A 19,429-nucleotide genomic window follows, 5' to 3' on the forward strand; every position below is an offset into this window, starting at 1 on the left:
TTCAGAGTCAAGTTGTACTTGTACTCTGTGGGGATGGCTGTGCTATCCTTATGCTCGTTCCTGTACCAGTTTCGGGATTCTTCGGTTCCCTTATTTTGGATCCCTGGGGCTGGGTTGGTCCAGCTGGGTGTGGGTCTACAGTTCAGGATGGCCGAGCGGTTTAAGGCGCTGCGTTCAGGTCGCAGTCTACTCTGAATTTGTAAGCTTTGTTGAGTCTATCAGTTAGCTCAGTCTGCTAGGATATAGAATTTTAATTCAACTTGCTCCATCGATTTCAGAAGCGGGTCTACTCTTCCTTCGGGTTCTGAGGGTATACTCTCCTTCTCGGGGGGCCTCGATTGAGGTTTTGTGTTCCCCCTTTTATGGACCTGTATAGGTCTGGCGGCTTTGGTTGCCTGGAGCGTGCCCTCTGTCGGGGGGTTGCTTTTGCGGTCTGTTCATTGCTTGACTGCTTCTTCCTCGCAAGTGCCCTCTGTGTCGTCCTGATATGGACTCTGTGTTGTCCTGATATGGACTCTGTGTTCTCAAACTTGGGGTTTTTCGCCTGGGTCTATTGCACGTTTTTCATGGTTGAATATTTGGGTATTCTATGTTCAGACGCTGGGAGGACTTTGCCTCTTCAGTTGCATTCAGTGCTTGCAGGATGTTGGAGAGAATTCTGTTCTGTCTCTGTGCCCGGTTTTATCCCGGGTTTTGCTTGGTATGGGCATGGCCTCTTTTCCTGTTTGGGCCCATTGGGGTCTCTGTGAGCTGGACTCACTCTTGGAGGTGTTCTTTTTTTGTCTTAGGGGACCTTTCGGTTTCCTCCGTTCTCCTTTGCCTTGTCCCCTTGGGTGTTTTGGCTGGTGTCCCCTTCATTAGTGGGGGGTGAGTGGTAGGGTCCGTCTGTTGGGCAACGGTGTCTCCTGGAGGACTGTTGACTCAGTTGAGTCTGTTTTGAGGTCTCTAGTTTGGATTCTGGACTAGCTGCGAGTCAGTGCACTTGGGACTTTTCCTTTTAAAAAATTTCTCGGCTTTGGACGCAGTAGGGTTTTTTGATGGGTAGAAGTTCAGGCCTGGTGTCCTCAGTATAGGCCGCCTATTGTACCTCCCGTCTTGGCATTCAGTGTCCTCTATAGCTTGGGTATTGTTTTCCCAAAAGTAATGAATGGAGCTGTGGACTCTTTCCATTTAAGAAGAAAAACATAAATTATGCTTACTTGATAATTTCCTTTTCTTCTAGTGGAAAGAGTCCACAGCTCCCCTCCTGTAATTTTATGTGGGGCATCCTTATTATTATTCTTCTGGCACCTTTCACCCTGATATTTATTCTACTGTTCCTTGTTCCTCGGCAGAATAACTGGGGGATGAGGGGAGTGGGAGGAGTATTTAAGCCTTTGGCTGGGGTGTCTTTGCCTCCTCCTGGTGGCCAGGTTCTTAAAGGGACATGAAACACAAAATGTTTCTTCCATGATTCAAATAGAGAATAAGATTTTAAACAACTTTCAAATGTACTTATATTATTTAATTTGATTCATTCACTTGTTATACTTTGCTGAAAGTTGTATCTAGGCAAGCTCCTGAGCAGTAGAGAACCTAGCTTCTAGCTGTTGATTAGTGGCTGCATATATATATCGATTGTGATTGGCTTACCCATGTGTTCAGTTAGAAAACATTAGTGCATTGCTGCTCCTTCAACAAATGATACCACTAGAATGAAACAGATTAGATAATAGAAGTACTTTAGAAAGTTGTTTAAACTTGTATTCTCTATCTGAATCATGAAAGGAAAAATTTGGGTTTCATGTCCCTTTAATTCCCAAAAGTAATCAATGCAGCTGTGGACTCTTTCCATCAGAAGAAAAGGAAATTATCAGGCAAGCATAATTTATGTTTCTATCTGGGGATAAGGTAGCCAGGACAGGGTCTATGGAATCCTAATCAAAATATATTGGTTTCTGAACACAGAGAGCAGAATCTTCTAGGTATAAATGTAATGATGCTGAACATGGATGAAAGATTTAATACAATGTCAAAATATTTCTGCCTGCTTAATAAATTGGTTCCTAGTGTAACTGGCTTTTAAATGAGTCATACAATGGATGGCCCTAAAAGGTTTCTCTGTGAACGATACTTCATAGAAGGAGTTTTGACAATAAATTAGCTTCGAAACATGGAATGCATGTTTGCTAAGGCCGCTTACTATAATGTTCCATTCCTATGGCTTCTTGGGATCTCACATCTCTTGCTGTATATTTTCAGCATTCAGCTTGTACATGGCATTGCTAAATCTCAGTCTTACATTAGCGATTGTTTTGTTTAAGTAGAAAATAATTGCATAGTTCATTTTAAATTGGCCCCTACTGTCTATATCTGATGTAGGGTGGGCATTCTACTGTCTCTCTAGTTCACTTTGTCAAATTCAGATTTTGACTTTTGATGAGGAAAGCAAAATACTTTCAAGGGATCGAGCAAATTTACAGGGACAGTCTAGTCCAAAATAAACTTTCATGGTTCAGATAGGGCATGTAATTTTATACAATTTACTTTAATCACCAATTTTGCTTTGTTCTCTTGGTGGTATTAGTTGAAATCTAAACCTAGGAGGTTCATATGCTAATTTCTAAGCCCTTGAAGGCCGCCTCTTTTCTCTCAGGGCATTTTGACAGTTTTTCACCACTAGTTCATGTGTGTCATATAGATAACTGTGCTCCTGCATGTGGAGTTCCTATGAGCCAGCACTGATTGGCTAAAATGCATGTCTGTCAAAAGAACTAAATAAGATTGGGTATTAAAGGGATTATCTATCTTTTAAAACAATAAACAATTATTCTGGTATAGACTGTCCCTTTAAATGAGCACCTGCAGCCTTTTAATGTGTGTTTAGGGGCAGACGAGGAATTTCAAGCGATATGTAGTAACATAAATTGAATCTTACTGGGTGACAGCACATTTATGTACGTATCATGCTTGAGCTCAGGGGACTTGAATGTATTTAGTGTATGGCTAAGTATAAAAGAATACTATGCACAGAGAACTTAACAATTTTTTTTAGAAGTCTTGGTAAAAATTCTCTGTGAAGTGCATTGCTTCAAAAATAAAATGATTGTTCTATGATTTATTCACTTTCGCCCACATCCAGTTTTATTATAGTTACTATGTTATTTAAAGGAATTTTCTGTGTTTTTGTAAATTGTATCTGAATATATTAATCCCTAGTATACCGGATGTGGCATCAGCTAGGTTGTCAATTAAGCTATTTTAGTTAATAGGCAGTAGCAATTGTAACTATTTCTTTCTTTTACTATTATAACTTTGATAGCACTTATATTGGTCACCATGATTACTAAAACATGTTTACCTTTTTATTTTTCAGGTGAATGGAATTAACACCAGCAATGTGTCTCACAGTCAAGCCATTGCCTTACTGCGCCAGCCCTGCTCCATTTTGCATCTCACATTGCTTCAAGAGAAAGGCTTCTCCCAAAGGTCTCCCCGAGCAGAGGCCAACTCAGCTGTTGCTACTCCCTGCAAGGAGGTGATCCAGGTCACTCTGCTAAAGAGGGACCGATCAGAGCCTTTGGGTATCAAGCTGGTCAGGAAGACTGAGGAGGCTGGTGTATTTGTTCTAGATCTGTTAGACGGAGGACTGGCCGCCAAGGATGGGAGGCTACGGTGTAATGATAGAGTTCTGTCTATCAATGGCCAGGATCTGAGGCAGGGGACACCAGAGACTGCAGCACAGATAATACAGGTAATCTTTTTTCTGTTGCATCAACACTTCTTTCTCATCAAAGTACCAGTGCCCAGGTGAATTCACCTTTTGTCTCCAACCGTCACTTTAGGGATTGGAACCCTGAAATCATTCTGTCCCAGTCTTTTGCCTTCCTTGCCTCGTCTCTATTTGTTGTACCTCTGTATATAGCCTCTGCTTGCACATTACAGATTAAGATAATAATAATAATGATGATTTTAATGTGCATGATAAAAAAGTTCTAGAAACTTGTGTTTATCGAGTAGTGGAAAATTAAAATAAACCGTAAGTCAATGATATATATATGTTTGTCTAAGACCATGTACTTGTCTCTCTTATTATTGTAGCTGAGCGAGGCCCGTGTTAATTTTGTGGTCCTGAGGCAGACTGTAGTGCAACCCATGGAAGTCACTGAGGAAGGGGCTTCATCTGGCAGTAGTAGTAGCAGCAGCAGTAATGGAGGAAGCCCTGTCCACCCACGTAAACGGCCAAGTCTACGCCCATGTCGTGGGAAATCAACCCATCAGAAGGTAAAGCCATCGGTGTACAATGCACCTTTATCATTAGATATGGGCACACTGCTTCCCCCTTCTTCCGTGACATACTATATTTACTAAATCACACAGATTTATGCCATGTCAGTTGTTCATAACTCTTTCTCATTCACATAGCGGGTGCGTGCAGTCAACTATGAGTTTTATTTTTTTATGACATTTAAGGGACATTAAACCCCTGGTTACAACTTCAGCAACAGTTACTCACCATGCTTGTGTCTGTCTTCCTGTACCTGCAACTTTCTATAAAGCCATTTTCTTATTTTAACCCATTACAGCCTGTTGTTAAAGCTCTGCATTCTGGGTGCTGCCGTCTTGTAGCATGTGTATTGTTTATTGTTGCATCCTGTTATAGAATCAGTGCCTTTTGACAGCTGTATCTTGAACTTTGGGTTAGTTTACACAAAAGTAAACATAATCTTTACATATTTGCAGTTTTTTTTTTTTAAATAGTTTAAAAGTTACATAACAAATATAGAAAGGGCACACTAATAATAAAGAGTAATGTACCCTCTGCAAAAATATACATCTCCAGCTCTGTATTGTGCACTCTAAACTGAAGAGAACAATAAGGTTTGTCAAGAAAACAACATTTTCACTGACCTGTGACTGGCCACCACTTCTGTCATAGTGTGTGTGTACTTTAATTCCAAAATGGCGGTCCCCAGTGTGAAGATGCAGAGCTTCGCTAACCAGCACATGTTAAAGTGACAAAACAGCATTAAATAGAGCTACAGGCATAGGTTAAACAACAGTAGCACGGTGAGTAGTAACTGTGCTACTGTAGGTATACCTAGCAGCTTAATGTCCCTTTTAAAGTAATCTGAAATGTAGTGAATCGGTTCCGTATGATAGCACATAGTGAGAAATTTTCCCACTGGGAATATCTATAGGAGACTCACTAGGGTTGGGCAAACATTAGCCACATGTGTTCATCTTGAAGAAATGTTAAATGTTTGCAGGGCATTTGGGATTTATTTTGTAATAAAGATAACTTATAAACTGTTAAATGCATTTAAACATTTTTTCCAAAAACTAAAAATGTGAATATAATCTAATTTAATATTTATGTTGAGGTGCTATCTGTTGTATGAATATAATGTTATTGTGCCCCAGCCAATCCTGCCATTAGTGAGAAGCCTTGCAGGCAAAGTCTTAAAGGGATAGTCTACTCCAGAATTGTTATTCTTTAAAAAGATAGATAATGCCTTTATTACCCATTCCCCGGTTTTGCATAACCAACACTGTTATGTTAATATACCTTTTACCTCTGTGATTACCTTGTATCTAAGCCTCTGAAGACTGCCCCCTTTTTTCAGTTCTTTTGACATACTTGCATTTCAGCCAATCAGTGCTGACTCATAGGTAAATCCACAAGAGTGAGCACAATGTTATCTATATGACACACACAAACTAGCACTGTCTAGCTGTGAAAAACTGTCCAAATGCATTAAGATAAGAGGCGGACTTCACGGGCTTAGAAATTAGCATATGAGCCTACCTAGGTTTAGTTTTCAACAAAGAATACCAAAAGAACAAAGCAAAATTGATTATAATAGTAAATTGGAAAGTTGTTTAAAATTGCATTCCCTATCCGAATCATAAAAGTTTAATTTTGACTAGACTGTCCCTTTAAATTACATTAAAAAAAAAAAAAAAAAGAATTTTAGGTGACTGTAAACTCAAAATTTCTGTCACACGAGATACAGAGCAATAGTTAAACAAGCTAAACACATTTTCTGTATGAAAGTATTTTTTTACAACCATGTAAAACATCATTGAAATGAAGGGTATTTATGCACACACCAGGATACAGTTGCTCACTGAAGGTTGAGGGCAACTTTCCCAGCTGTATGGTAAACAGGAACAACCTACAGGAAGCATAAAAGCAAAACAATTTTTGTACGCACAGGGATATAATTTTTTTTATGAATGAATACAAAAATAACTTCTTAGATGCAACAATAAAAAAATTATTACTTAAAAAATTTTTTTATTTGGCCAAAAGTATGGTCTGTGTCAAGATGATATCTATATGTGTGTATATTTCTGATGAATAAAGTTTTACTGATTACAAACTTTCTAAATACATATGACATTGCACTAATGTTAAAAGGTGTTGTAGATTATTTACACAACTAAACAAATAATCATGAGAACACAGAGAATCATGTTTACTCTGTAATTAATTTAAATCAATTTCAGGACTTCTCTGGTCTAGAAAAGACCGTTAATATGAAGAAAGAGGTGCGAGAATCTTTGGGAATAACCATTGGCGGAGGAAGGGATCACAAAAACAGGCTCCCAATCTACGTGTCAAGCATTCAACCCATTGGATGTCTATACAGAGATGGGAGAATCAAAAGAGGTACGAATACACCAGCAAGCAGTAAACGCCTTGTAATTACAAGACATTCCTGTTTGGTTTTAAACACCATCATAAGAAAAAAAAATAGCATGCTCTTGAGGGAAGGCAGGCAGGTGTGAGTATGCAAGTTTAGTTAAATAAAAAATAATTACATGAATACATTGCAATTAAATTGTGTGTATATATATTTAATTATATAATATATATATATATATATATAATTTTTTTTTTGCTATCACTCCACTTAAACAGAAATAAAGCCTTTGTTTTGTTTTTTTAATTTAACCATCAAATATATATATATATATATGTATATATATATATATATATATATATATATATATATATATATGTATATATATTTATATTTCTTTCATGTAATTAGCAAGAGTCCATGAGCTAGTGACGTATGGGATATACATTCCTACCAGGAGGGGCAAAGTTTCCCAAACCTTAAAATGCCTATAAATACACCCCTCACCACACCCACAATTCAGTTTTTACAAACTTTGCCTCCTATGGAGGTGGTGAAGTAAGTTTGTGCTAGATTCTACGTTGATATGCGCTCCGCAGCAGGTTGGAGCCCGGTTTTCCTCTCAGCGTGCAGTGAATGTCAGAGGGATGTGAGGAGAGTATTGCCTATTTTGAATGCAGTGATCTCCTTCTACGGGGTCTATTTCATAGGTTCTCTGTTATCGGTCGTAGAGATTCATCTCTTTCCTCCCTTTTCAGATCGACGATATACTCTTATATATACCATTTCCTCTACTGATTCTCGTTTCAGTACTGGTTTGGCTTTCTACAAACATGTAGATGAGTGTCCTGGGGTAAGTAAGTCTTATTTTCTGTGACACTCTAAGCTATGGTTGGGCACTTTGTTTATAAAGTTCTAAATATATGTATTCAAACATTTATTTGCCTTGACTCAGGATGTTCAACATTCCTTATTTTCAGACAGTCAGTTTCATTTTTAATGCACTTGAATCAATTATTTTTCTTACCTTAAAAATTTGACTTTTTTTCCCTGTGGGCTGTTAGGCTCGCGGGGGGCTGAAAATGCTTCATTTTATTGCGTCATTCTTGGCGCAAAAAATCTTTCTGTTTCCGGCGTCATACGTGTCGCCGGAAGTTGCGTCATTTTTGACGTTCTTTTGCGCCAAAGATGTCGGCGTTCCGGATGTGGCGTCATTTTTGGCGCCAAAAAGCATTTAGGCGCCAAATAATGTGGGCGTCTTATTTGGCGCTAAAAAATATGGGCGTCGCTTTTGTCTCCACATTATTTAAGTCTCATTTTTTCTTTGCTTCTGGTTGCTAGAAGCTTGTTCATTGGCATTTTTTCCCATTCCTGAAACTGTCATTTAAGGAATTTGATCAATTTTGCTTTATATGTTGTTTTTTCTCTTACATATTACAAGATGTCTCACGTTGCATCTGAGTCAGAAGATACTTCAGGAAAATCGCTGTCTGGTGCTGGAACTACCAAAGCTAAGTGTATCTGCTGTAAACTTTTGGTAGCTATTCCTCCAGCTGTTGTTTGTATTAATTGTCATGACAAACTTGTTAATGCAGATAATATTTCCTTTAGTAATGTACCATTACCTGTTGCAGTTCCATCAACATCTAATGTTCAGAATGTTCCTGATAACATAAGAGATTTTGTTTCTGAATCCATCAAGAAGGCTATGTCTGTTATTCCTCCTTCTAGTAAACATAAAAAATATTTTAAAACTTCTCTTTATACAGATGAATTTTTAAATGAACATCATCATTCTGATTCTGATGACTCTTCTGGTTCAGAGGATTCTGTCTCAGAGATTGATGCTGATAAATCTTCATATTTATTTAAAATGGAATTTATTCGTTCTTTACTTAAAGAAGTACTAATTGCTTTAGAAATTGAGGATTCTGGTCCTCTTGATACTAATTCTAAACGTTTAGATAAGGTCTTTAAATCTCCTGTGGTTATTCCAGAAGTTTTTCCTGTTCCTAGTGCTATTTCTGAAGTAATTTCCAGAGAATGGGATAAATTGGGTAATTCATTTACTCCTTCTAAACGTTTTAAGCAATTATATCCTGTGCCGTCTGACAGATTAGAATTTTGGGACAAAATCCCTAAGGTTGATGGGGCTATTTCTACCCTTGCTAAACGTACTACTATTCCTACGTCAGATGGTACTTCCTTTAAGGATCCTTTAGATAGGAAAATTGAATCCTTTCTAAGAAAAGCTTATCTGTGTTCAGGTAATCTTCTTAGACCTGCTATATCATTGGCTGATGTTGCTGCAGCTTCAACTTTTTGGTTGGAAACTTTAGCGCAACAAGTAACAGATCATGATTCTCATAATATTATTATTCTTCTTCAACATGCTAATAATTTTATCTGTGATGCCATTTTTGATATTATCAGAGTTGATATCAGGTTTATGTCTCTAGCTATTTTAGCTAGAAGAGCTTTATGGCTTAAAACTTGGAATGCTGATATGTCTTCTAAATCGACTCTACTTTCCATTTCTTTCCAGGGTAACAAATTATTTGGTTCTCAGTTGGATTCTATTATCTCAACTGTTACTGGTGGGAAAGGAACTTTTTTACCACAGGATAAAAATTCTAAGGGTAAAAACAGGGCTAATAATCGTTTTCGTTCCTTTCGTTTCAACAAGGAACAAAAGCCTGATCCTTCATCCTCAGGAGCAGTTTCAGTTTGGAAACCATCTCCAGTCTAGAATAAATCCAAGCCTTCTAGAAAAGCAAAGCCAGCTTCTAAGTCCACATGAAGGTGCGGCCCTCATTCCAGCTCAGCTGGTAGGGGGCAGGTTACGTTTTTTCAAAAACATTTGGATCAAATCTGTTCACAATCTTTGGATTCAGAACATTGTTTCAGAAGGGTACAGAATTGGTTTCAAGATAAGACCTCCTGTAAAGAGATTTTTTCTTTCCCGTGTCCCAGTAAATCCAGTGAAAGCTCAAGCATTTCTGAAATGTGTTTCAGATCTAGAGTTTGCTGGAGTAATTATGCCAGTTCCAGTTCTGGAACAGGGACTGGGGTTTTATTCGAATCTCTTCATTGTACCAAAGAAGGAGAATTCCTTCAGACCTGTTCTGGATCTAAAAATATTGAATCGTTATGTAAGGATACCAACGTTCAAAATGGTAACTGTAAGGACTATCTTGCCTTTTGTTCAACAAGGGCATTATATGTCCACAATAGATTTACAGGATGCATATCTGCATATTCCGATTCATCCAGATCATTATCAGTTCCTGAGATTCTCTTTTCTGGACAAGCATTACCAGTTTGTGGCTCTGCCGTTTGGCCTAGCTACAGCTCCAAGAATTTTTACAAAGGTTCTCGGTGCCCTTCTGTCTGTAATCAGAGAACATGGTATTGTGGTATTTCCTTATTTGGACGATATCTTGGTACTTGCTCAATCTTTACATTTAGCAGAATCTCATACGAATCGACTTGTGTTGTTTCTTCAAGATCATGGTTGGAGGATCAATTCACTAAAAAGTTCATTGATTCCTCAGACAAGGGTAACCTTTCTGGGTTTCCAGATAGATTCAGTGTCCATGACTCTGTCTTTGACAGACAAGAGACGTCTAAAATTGATTTCAGCTTGTCGAAACCTTCAGTCACAATCATTCCCTTCGGTAGCCTTATGCATGGAAATTCTAGGTCTTATGACTGCTGCATCGGACGCGATCCCCTTTGCTCGTTTTCACATGCGACCTCTTCAGCTCTGTATGCTGAATCAATGGTGCAGGGATTACACAAAGATATCTCAATTAATATCTTTAAAACCGATTGTACGACATTCTCTAACGTGGTGGACAGATCACCATCGTTTAATTCAGGGGGCTTCTTTTGTTCTTCCGACCTGGACTGTAATTTCAACAGATGCAAGTCTTACAGGTTGGGGAGCTGTGTGGGGATCTCTGACGGCACAAGGAGTATGGGAATCTCAGGAGGTGAGATTACCGATCAATATTTTGGAACTCCGTGCAATTTTCAGAGCTCTTCAGTCTTGGCCTCTTCTGAAGAGAGAATCGTTCATTTGTTTTCAGACAGACAATGTCACAACTGTGGCATACATCAATCATCAAGGAGGGACTCACAGTCCTCTGGCTATGAAAGAAGTATCTCGAATTTTGGTTTGGGCGGAATCCAGCTCCTGTCTAATCTCTGCGGTTCATATCCCAGGTATAGACAATTGGGAAGCGGATTATCTCAGTCGCCAAACGTTGCATCCTGGCGAATGGTCTCTTCACCCAGAGGTATTTCTTCAGATTGTTCAAATGTGGGGGCTTCCAGAAATAGATCTGATGGCGTCTCATCTAAACAAGAAACTTCCCAGGTATCTGTCCAGATCCCGGGATCCTCAGGCGGAAGCAGTGGATGCATTATCACTTCCTTGGAAGTATCATCCTGCCTATATCTTTCCGCCTCTAGTTCTTCTTCCAAGAGTAATCTCCAAGATTCTGAAGGAATGCTCGTTTGTTCTGCTGGTAGCTCCGGCATGGCCTCACAGGTTTTGGTATGCGGATCTTGTCCGGATGGCCTCTTGCCATCCGTGTACTCTTCCGCTAAGACCAGACCTTCTGTCGCAAGGTCCTTTTTTCCATCAGGATCTCAAATCCTTAAATTTAAAGGTATGGAGATTGAACGCTTGATTCTTGGTCAAAGAGGTTTCTCTGACTCTGTGATTAATACTATGTTACAGGCTCGTAAATCTGTATCTAGAGAGATATAATATAGAGTCTGGAAGACTTATATTTCTTGGTGTCTTTCTCATCATTTTTCTTGGCATTCTTTTAGAATTCCGAGAATTTTACAGTTTCTTCAGGATGGTTTAGATAAAGGTTTATCCGCAAGTTCTTTGAAAGGACAAATCTCTGCTCTTTCTGTTCTTTTTCACAGAAAGATTGCTAATCTTCTTGATATTCATTGTTTTGTACAAGCTTTGGTTCGTATAAAACCTGTCATTAAGTCAATTTCTCCTCCTTGGAGTTTGAATTTGGTTCTGGGGGCTCTTCAAGCTCCTCCTTTTGAACCCATGCATTCATTGGACATTAAATTACTTTCTTGGAAAGTTTTGTTCCTTTTGGCGATCTCTTCTGCCAGAAGAGTCTCTGAATTATCTGCTCTTTCTTGTGAGTCTCCTTTTCTGATTTTTCATCAGGATAAGGCGGTGTTGCGAACTTCTTTTGAATTTTTACCTAAGGTTGTGAATTCCAACAACATTAGTAGAGAAATTGTGGTTCCCTCATTATGTCCTAATCCTAAGAATTCTAAGGAGAAATCGTTGCATTCTTTGGATGTTGTTAGAGCTTTGAAATATTATGTTGAAGCTACTAAGTCTTTCCGAAAGACTTCTAGTCTATTTGTTATCTTTTCCGGTTCTAGAAAAGGCCAGAAAGCTTCTGCCGTTTCTTTGGCATCTTGGTTGAAATCTTTAATTCATCATGCCTATGTTGAGTCGGGTAAAACTCCGCCTCAAAGGATTACAGCTCATTCTACTAGGTCAGTTTCTACTTCCTGGGCGTTTAGGAATGAAGCTTCGGTTGATCAGATTTGCAAAGCAGCAACTTGGTCCTCTTTGCATACTTTTACTAAATTCTGCCATTTTGATGTATTTTCTTCTTCTGAAGCAGTTTTTGGTAGAAAAGTACTTCAGGCAGCGGTTTCAGTTTGAATCTTCTGTTTATGTTTTTTCATTAAACTTTATTTTGGGTGTGGATTATTTTCAGCAGGAATTGGCTGTCTTTATTTTATCCCTCCCTCTCTAGTGACTCTTGCGTGGAAAGATCCACATCTTGGGTAGTCATTATCCCATACGTCACTAGCTCATGGACTCTTGCTAATTACATGAAAGAAAACATAATTTATGTAAGAACTTACCTGATAAATTCATTTCTTTCATATTAGCAAGAGTCCATGAGGCCCGCCCTTTTTTGTGGTGGTTATGATTTTTTTTATAAAGCACAATTATTCCAATTCCTTATTTTATATGCTTTCGCACTTTTTTCTTATCACCCCACTTCTTGGCTATTCGTTAAACTGAATTGTGGGTGTGGTGAGGGGTGTATTTATAGGCATTTTAAGGTTTGGGAAACTTTGCCCCTCCTGGTAGGAATGTATATCCCATACGTCACTAGCTCATGGACTCTTGCTAATATGAAAGAAATGAATTTATCAGGTAAGTTCTTACATAAATTATGTTATATATATATATTTATTTTAAGTAGACAACCCAAGGTATTAATCTAGGCCCATTTTTGTATATTTAATGCCACCATTTCGCTGCCAAATCTGATCATATAAAAAATTCACTTTGGGTTTCTCACTGAAATGATTTACATACTGCTTGTGTAGTTATAATACAAATGGTTGTAAAAGCTTTTCTTGGATCCCTTTTGTTCAAAATTAGCAGACATGAGTGGCTTTGCCATTGCTTTTTTTGGTAATTATAAGGCCGCTAAATGTAGCTGCGCACCAAACTACTAGTAAGTAACTAACAGCCAGATTAAGAGTTTTGCGTTATGAGTGGCTCGCTACTAACTTGCAAGTTATTTCTTCCGCTCACCTTTAATAAAAATAATAAAAAACCTGGCGTTTGCAGGCGATATGGCAGCATTGAGCTCCATACCGCACACAAATACCAGCGCTGCTTTGACGTGCTCGTGCACGATTTCCTCATAGACATCAATGGGGAGAGCCGGCTCAAAAAAAGCCTAACACCTGCAATGACGGAGCGTAAAGCTCCGTAACGCAGCCCCGTTGATGTCTAAGGGGAAACAAAAAGTATGTTTACACCTAACACCCTAACATAAACCCCACATCTACACACCTCTAATCTGCCGCCCCCGACGTCGCCGACACCTACATTACACTTATTGACCCCTAATCTCCCACCCTCAATGTCTCCGCCACCTACATAAATTTATTAACCCCTATTCTGCCGCCCCCAATGTCGACGCCACCTGCATACATTTTTTAACCCCTAATCCGCCGCCACTATACTAAAATTATTAACCCCGAAACCTCTGGCCTCCCACATCACTAACACTAAATAAATATATTAACCCCTTAACCCTTACCCTAAGTTTAACCCTAACAGCCCTATCTTTAATATAACTAAAATAAATCTAAATAGAACCTACTATTAATGACTAAATAATTACTATTTAAAACTAAATACCTGTAAAATAAATCCTAAGATAGCTACAATATAACTAATAGTTACATTGTAGCTATCTTAGGTTTTATTTTTATTTCACAGTTAAGTTTGTATTTATTTTAACTAGGTAGACTAGTTAGTAAATAGTTATTAACTATTTACTAGCTACCTAGTTAAAATAAATACAAATTTACCTGTAAAATAAAACCTAACCTGAGTTACACTAACACCTAACATTACAATAAAATTAAATAAATTAAATAAAAAAAATACATTTATCTAAATTTCGCAAAATAAACATTTTTTTTAGCAAAAATAAAAACAAATTACTCCTAATTTAATAGCCCTATCAAAATAAAAAGCTCCCCCAAAATAAAAAAAAAACCCTAGCCTACACTAAACTGCAAGTAACCCTTAAAAGGGCCTTTTGCGGGGCATTGCCCCAAATAAATCAGCTCTTTTATCTGTAAAAAAAAATATACAAACAACCCCCCAACAGTAAAACCCACCACACACACAACCAACCCCCCAAATAAAATCCTATCTAAATGAACCTAAGCTCCCCATTGCCCTGAAAAGGGCATTTGGATGGGCATTGCCCTTAAAAGGGCATTTAGCTCTTTTACATTGCCCAAACCCTAAGCTAAAAATAAAACCCACCCAATAAACCCTTAATAAAACCTAACACTAACCCCCGAAGATCCCCACTTAGTTTTGGAAGACCGGACATCCATCCTCATCCAGCCGGGAGAAGTCTTTATCCAAGCGGCAAGAAGTCCTCAACGAAGCCGGGAGAATTCTTCATCCAAGTGGCAAGAAGTCGTCCTCCAGGCGGGGAGAAGTCTTCATCAAGACGGCATCTTCATCCTTCCGACGCGGAGCGGCTCCATCTTCAAGACATCCGGCGCGGAGCATCCTCTTCATACGGTCCCAGCCGTGCACTGAAGGTTCCCTTTACGGGGCGTCATCCCTTGGGATTGAGCTTGTAAGCTAGCTGTAAGTTAGCTAGTAAGGGTAATATTATTATAGTGTAGGTATTGCCCTTCAACCTTCACGATCCCTCCCAAACATCTCTATTCCCCTCCTCACACACACTCCTCACCACCATCTTAGACTTTTTTTTTCTATATTTTTTTTTTTGCATGGTAGTGATCCCTTTCTTCAACCCTCCCACCTCCTGAGCCTTCCACACGAATGGTAGGCATCTTAGGAACTGGCAGCTGTCTGCCAGTACCCAGCTTTTATTTATATTTTTATTATAATTGTTTATTAATATTATTTTCTATAGTGTTAGGGGTCCCCCACCTCCCGCAATCGTTATATAGGGCCCCCTCTGTTTCCCCCTTATTCTGTAGCGTAGCTTCCCATCCCTCCAAAAAAAAAAAAATTCTGTACCCTCCCCTCTCCGCTACTGGGCTGCCCACCCGCCTTTCTTCCTACACTTCCCTCCCACACCATCCGAGATTGTTACAGACAGTGACACAGACAGTGTCACTGCCTGTAACGATCTGGCAGTCTGCCTTCATATGGTAACGAATCACCGATCAGACTCTATTACTATATGAAGGCAGTTGCTGGAAGCCCAAAAGCAGCAAGTCACGACAACCAAAACTTTTTGGGCTTCCAGTATTATGGACGTAGATCTACGTTATGCGATGCGATGGGCTGGGCTATGTATCACTTGATGTAGACATACGTCCATTTGGCCCAAAGGGGGAAACAACTTTTCAATTTACTTCTGTTATATAATTTGCTTTGTTCCCTTGATATCATTTTTTAAAAACCATTCCTAGTAGGCTCAGGGGTAGTCATGCACTAACGTGATCCGGATGCTGATTAGTGGCTGCACATACATGCCTCTTGTCATTGGCTCATTTGATGTGTTCTGATAGCTCCCAGTAGTGCATTGCTGCTCCTTCAACAAAAGATACAAGAGAGAATGAAGCACATTTGATAAAGACGAAATTGGAAAGTTTTTTTTTTTTTTAATGAATCGTGAAATAAAAAAAAAATGTATGTTGCTTTAACCTCTTAAGGACATATGACGGAATTTTTCTGTCATAAAACAATTGAGCAATCTGAAAGCTGTGTCCTTAAAGGGTTAACTATAGTGCCTTTGCTAGTGTAGATACAACTGTCAGTGTAAGTAATTGACCATGAGACCATATCCCTTTTATAGGAGACCTCCTTCTAAGCATAAATGGAACAGAACTGACATCACTGAGTTATTTGGAAGCTGTAGCCGCACTCAAGGCTAATGCAGCGTCTCACACAGTTGTCCTGAGAGCGCTGGAGTTTGCAGTGGAAGAGCAGATAGGGGAGTCTGCTGATGGAGCCACAGGCACTCAAGCAATGAGAGATCCTAGTGGGGTTTGGTCACCTCTTTGGGTCTCTTGGCTTTCTCTTCCAAGGTATGTTACATTCTGCTGTGTATTATTCTATTGTGGAGTAGTGCATGTTAAGTGCAAGACATTGTGCAGTTTATAGGACCATCAACAAAGCATTTATACCCAGAACTTTTAATTCTGCACAGGTATATTCAACTTTCTAAATTGAAAAATAAAACTTTTTATGTTTTACTACATTTACCCAAAACAATATGTGCTGGTGCTATAAAAACAAACTCTTGCACTAACTAATAAAGGAGCTTTTAGTTCAGCAGAGAACTGTTTGGTTCAGTGCCAGTTTCCGCTCTGGCCCATCAGCAGGACTAAGTTGCACAGCTGGGTCATGCAACTAGCGCTGTTGATTGAGTCAGATGCAGTTTCCTCTCTGGACAGGCAGTTCTTTGCAGCTCTTGGACACTACTTTACCTATGTGTTTTCCCCTTGCCAAAGTGATTATGCACATAGATTTGCAGGGTCGATGGTGATAAAATTACATGTCCGAACGTGAAATTTGTTCACTGTAATAACCCATTACACCTGATCTGTTTTGGATCAGCACAGAAATGAAATAAGAGAGGCATGAATAACAGGTTGGGTTTTATTTCCGAGAATCATAAACTCCTTTAGGAAGTTGACAATATAAACCTTGCTGAGCAGCGGTTAATAAAACTGTTATACATTAATAAAGTTTTTTTTAAAGTGTAAAACATGAGGAATCAAAAGTATAACAGCTAGAATACAAAAACATACTGTTTTAGTACAGAGAATGTCACCTGATCACAGCATAACCTTGTGAGGGAAGGAGAAAATCCTGCATAATCACCCCTCCCCAAGAAGGATATGACTAGCAGAAATATTTGTCTGTACCTATGGGTTCTCACTGTGTCCTCAAAGCACTCCACAATGCCGGTATTTTATGACATTCCTTTGTACAAACTGAATATAAAAATGACTACAGTTTGTCTTTTCCTTCACATGGAAAGTAAAAGCTGCTTAAAGGGACAGTAAACCTTAAAAATAATGTTATATAATTCTGCACATAGTGCAGAATTATATAACATTATTTAGGTTGCTATAGCCATAAAAGCATTTTCTCCAACATTGGTGTGTCCGGTCCACGGCGTCATCCATAACTTGTGGGAATATTCTCTTCCCAACAGGAAATGGCAAAGAGCACAGGCAAAAGCTGTCCATATAGTCCCTCCTAGGCTTCGCCACCCCAGTCATTCTCTTTGCCGCTGAACAAGCAGCATCTCCACGGAGATGGTGAAGAGTATGTGGTGATTAGTTGTAGTTTTTTATTCTACTATCAAGAGTTTGTTATTTTAAAATAGTGCTGGTATGTACTATTTACTCTGAAACAGAAAAAGATGAAGAGTTCTGTTTGTGAGAGGAATATGATTTTAGCAGCAGTAACTAAAATCGTTTGCTGTTTCCACATAGGACTGTTGAGATGAGATAACTTCAGTTTGGGGGGGAAAACAGTTGGCAGACTTTTCTGCTTAAGGTAATGACTAGCCATATTCTAACAAGACTGTGTAATGCTGGAAGGCTGTCATTTTCCCCATCATGGGGACCGGTAAGCCATTTTCTTAGTCTCAAACAGAATAAAGGGCTTAATATGGGCTTTAAAACTGGTAGACACTTTTATGGGCTAGATCGATTGCTTTATTTGGGCATTTTATACAGCTTGATGTTGAAATTCACACTTTATAACTTTGGGGAACGTTTTTTTACGTCAGGCACTGGTTTAGACACCTTCCCAGTCAGGAAGGGCCTTTCTATGTAGTAGGCAGAGCCTCATTTTCGCGCCATTACTGCGCAGTTCCTGAAAGGCTTCATTTGGTATCGTATACCCCCCCTGGGTTTGGTAAAGTCGCAGCAAAGGCTGTAGCTGGGACTGTAGAGGGCTTAAAACTGTAAACGGCTCCGGTTTCGTCATTTTAAGGGTTAAAGGTCTGAAATTTGGGGTGCAATGCTTTGAATGCTTTAAGACACTGTGATGAAAATTTGGTTAAATTTGAACAATTCCTTCATAGTTTTTCACATATTCAGTAAAAAAGTGTGCCCTGTTTAAAATTTAAAGAGACAGTAACGGTTTTGTTTTAAAACGGTTTTTGTATTTTATTGACAAGTTTAAGCCTGTTTAACATGTCTGTGCCTTCAGATAAACTATGTTCTGTATGTATGGAAGCCAATGTGTCTCCCCCTTCAAAATTGTGTGATAATTGTGCCATAGCGTCCAAACAATGTAAGGACAGTACTGCCACAGATAGTAAAGTTGCCCAAAATGATTCATCAGATGAAGGGAGTAGACATAGTTCTACATCATCTCCTTCTGTGTCTACACCAGTTTTGCCCACGCAGGAGACCCCTAGTACTTCTAGCGCGCCAATGCTTGTTACTATGCAACAATTGACGGCAGTAATGGATAACTCCTTAGCAAATATTTTATCCAAAATGCCTGCATTTCAGAGAAAGCGCGATTGCTCTGTTTTAAACACTGTAGAGCAGGAGGGCGCTGATGATAATTGCTCTGTCATACCCTCACACCAATCTGAAGTGGCCATGAGGGAGGTTTTGTCAGATGGGGAAATTTCTGATTCAGGTAAAATTTCTCAACAGACAAAACCTGATGTGACATTTAAATTTAAGTTAGAGCATCTCCGCGCACTGCTTAAGGAGGTGCTATCTACTCTGGATGATTGTGACAACCTGGTCATTCCAGAAAAATTGTGCAAGATGGACAAGTTCCTAGAGGTTCCGGTGCACCCCGACGCTTTTCCTATACCCAAGCGGGTGGCGGACATAGTGAATAAGGATTGGGAGAAGCCCGGCATACCTTTTTGTCCCCCCTCCTATATTTAAGAAATTATTTCCTATGGTCGACCCCAGAAAGGACTTATGGCAGACAGTCCCTAAGGTCGAGGGGGCAGTTTCTACACTAGCCAAGCGCACTACTATTCCTATCGAGGATAATTGTGCGTTCAAAGATCCTATGGATAAAAAATTGGAGGGTTTGCTTAAAAAGATTTTTGTACAGCAAGGTTACCTCCTGCAACCTATTTCGTGCATTATTCCTGTCACTACAGCAGCGTGGTTCTGGTTCGAGGAACTAGAAAAGTCGCTCAGTAGAGAGACTCCCTATGAGGAGGTTATGGACAGAATTCACGCACTTAAGTTAGCCAATTCCTTTATTTTAGATGCCG

General features: G+C 39.2%; 1 protein-coding gene across 2 annotated transcripts in view; it reads left to right on the forward strand.

Annotated features, from left to right (window-relative positions):
- The window catches only part of LOC128645897 (ligand of Numb protein X 2), a 184,552-nt gene that overhangs the window by 148,248 nt on the left and 16,875 nt on the right, over positions 1 to 19,429 (forward strand). For both annotated transcript variants that reach the window (XM_053699213.1, XM_053699212.1), the window contains exons 5-8: positions 3,356 to 3,733; positions 4,081 to 4,263; positions 6,493 to 6,655; positions 16,013 to 16,244. In XM_053699213.1, coding sequence (XP_053555188.1) covers positions 3,356 to 3,733; positions 4,081 to 4,263; positions 6,493 to 6,655; positions 16,013 to 16,244 — 956 coding nt within the window. The remainder of the gene's footprint in view (positions 1 to 3,355; positions 3,734 to 4,080; positions 4,264 to 6,492; positions 6,656 to 16,012; positions 16,245 to 19,429) is intronic.

This window comes from Bombina bombina, chromosome 1 (assembly GCF_027579735.1).
Source record: "Bombina bombina isolate aBomBom1 chromosome 1, aBomBom1.pri, whole genome shotgun sequence".
NCBI classification, from domain to species: Eukaryota; Metazoa; Chordata; class Amphibia; order Anura; family Bombinatoridae; genus Bombina; species Bombina bombina.